The 1,507-nt window shown below is 39.3% G+C and overlaps 1 protein-coding gene across 3 annotated transcripts in view; it reads left to right on the forward strand.

Annotated features, from left to right (window-relative positions):
* The window catches only part of recql5 (RecQ helicase-like 5), a 21,805-nt gene that overhangs the window by 5,063 nt on the left and 15,235 nt on the right, over nucleotides 1–1,507 (forward strand). For all 3 annotated transcript variants that reach the window (XM_014006891.1, XM_014006888.1, XM_014006889.1), the window contains 4 exons: nucleotides 583–679; nucleotides 749–860; nucleotides 957–1,119; nucleotides 1,194–1,276. In XM_014006891.1, the coding sequence (XP_013862345.1) occupies nucleotides 583–679; nucleotides 749–860; nucleotides 957–1,119; nucleotides 1,194–1,276 (455 nt within the window). The remainder of the gene's footprint in view (nucleotides 1–582; nucleotides 680–748; nucleotides 861–956; nucleotides 1,120–1,193; nucleotides 1,277–1,507) is intronic.

Consider the following 1,507-nt stretch of genomic DNA (forward strand, 5'->3'; position numbering starts at 1 on the left):
TGTTTGTTGTTGTTGTTGTTGTTTATATGCCCTGTATCTGAGCAGAACAGTCATAAAAAATGTTTCCTTTGTTTTTATTTGCTACTAATTATTTTAAGTTGTGTAACTTTTATCACAACCCTGAAGCCACAAAAATGCCTTCATGTCATTGTGTTCTTCACAATATGTTGATCATAATGTTATCTCTCATTCTTAGTTTTGCTTTTAAATGTTTCATATAATTCCTTTTTTTTTTTTTGTATTTTTGTAACTATGCAACGTAATTGTAGTTACTGCTGCMTATCTTGGCCAGGACTCCCTTCAAAAATTAGGGTTTTAAACTCTCTGGGAATTTTCCCTGGTAAAATAAAGGTTTATTAGTAAATTAACATTAAAATGCATTTTATATGTACACTTCTGTAAAAAACAACTCAAAATTTGGTTTCAGTTCTCTGAATTTTAGTCTCCATCCCTGGTGGTTTAAGACGCAGCTGATTTCATCCAACATGTGTTCTTTCATTTTCTCCTTACAGGTGTTACAGGCTGCTGATTTGTGGGGTTTTTAATGCAGGTTTTGTCTCTCCWTGTCATGTTTGTGAGCAGGGCTGTGGGATTGTTTACTGTCGAACCAGAGAAGGCTGTGAAACTGTGGCTCACCAGCTGACGAAGCTTGGAATCCTTTCCAAGCCGTATCATGCAGGTATGATCATTAGCTCTGTGAGTGGGATGTGAAAGTGTTTTTTTCTCAGTTGTGTTTGTGTTCTGTCAGGTTTAAAGGCAGGAGATCGCACAGAGGTGCAGAATGACTGGATGCAGGGGAGGATGCTGGTTATTGTGGCGACCATCAGCTTTGGTATGGGTGTGGATAAGGCTAATGTCAGGTGAGGCAACAAATCTTTTATTATTATTATTATTTTTTTTAGATTTGCTGGGCTGGTAATTTTTGGTTTTTAATTTGCACGCTGATGCCTCTTCAGATTTGTGGCTCACTGGAACCTCGCCAAGTCTCTGGCCAGTTACTACCAGGAGTCGGGGCGAGCGGGACGAGACGGACTGCCCTCCTTGTGTCGCGCTTACTACTCCCCAAAGGACAAAGACCAAATTTACTTCCTCATTCGTCAGGAAGTCATCCGCAGACAGGTTCGGACTAACGGCAGCACTCAGGGTGGGTGGAGGCTTGTTAGAATTAAGTTTTTTTTTAAATTTGTCTGCAGGAAAAAAGAGGTTCTGTTAAAGATACAGACAAAGCACCCATCACAGACTTTGAAGCCATGGTGTCGTTTTGTCTACAAGAGAGGTAAGAGTTTTCAGTTCACACACCCTGTTAAAACTAAGCTTTTGTTGTCACTTGCAGCTGAGTATGTGGCATCAAGTGTAAAATAAAAAGTTAAAAAAATGTCACTAACACATTTTCATTGTTTAGTTGACATTCTGAAAATAAATGAAAACGTTAAATGTAAATTTTGTGGCTTAATTGTAGTGGTCACCCTGGGTGGAATAAACGTTCCACCTGCCTTTGACCTTGACC

The sequence above is a fragment of the Austrofundulus limnaeus genome, unplaced genomic scaffold, assembly GCF_001266775.1.
Source record: "Austrofundulus limnaeus strain Quisiro unplaced genomic scaffold, Austrofundulus_limnaeus-1.0 Scaffold38, whole genome shotgun sequence".
NCBI lineage: Eukaryota > Metazoa > Chordata > Actinopteri > Cyprinodontiformes > Rivulidae > Austrofundulus > Austrofundulus limnaeus.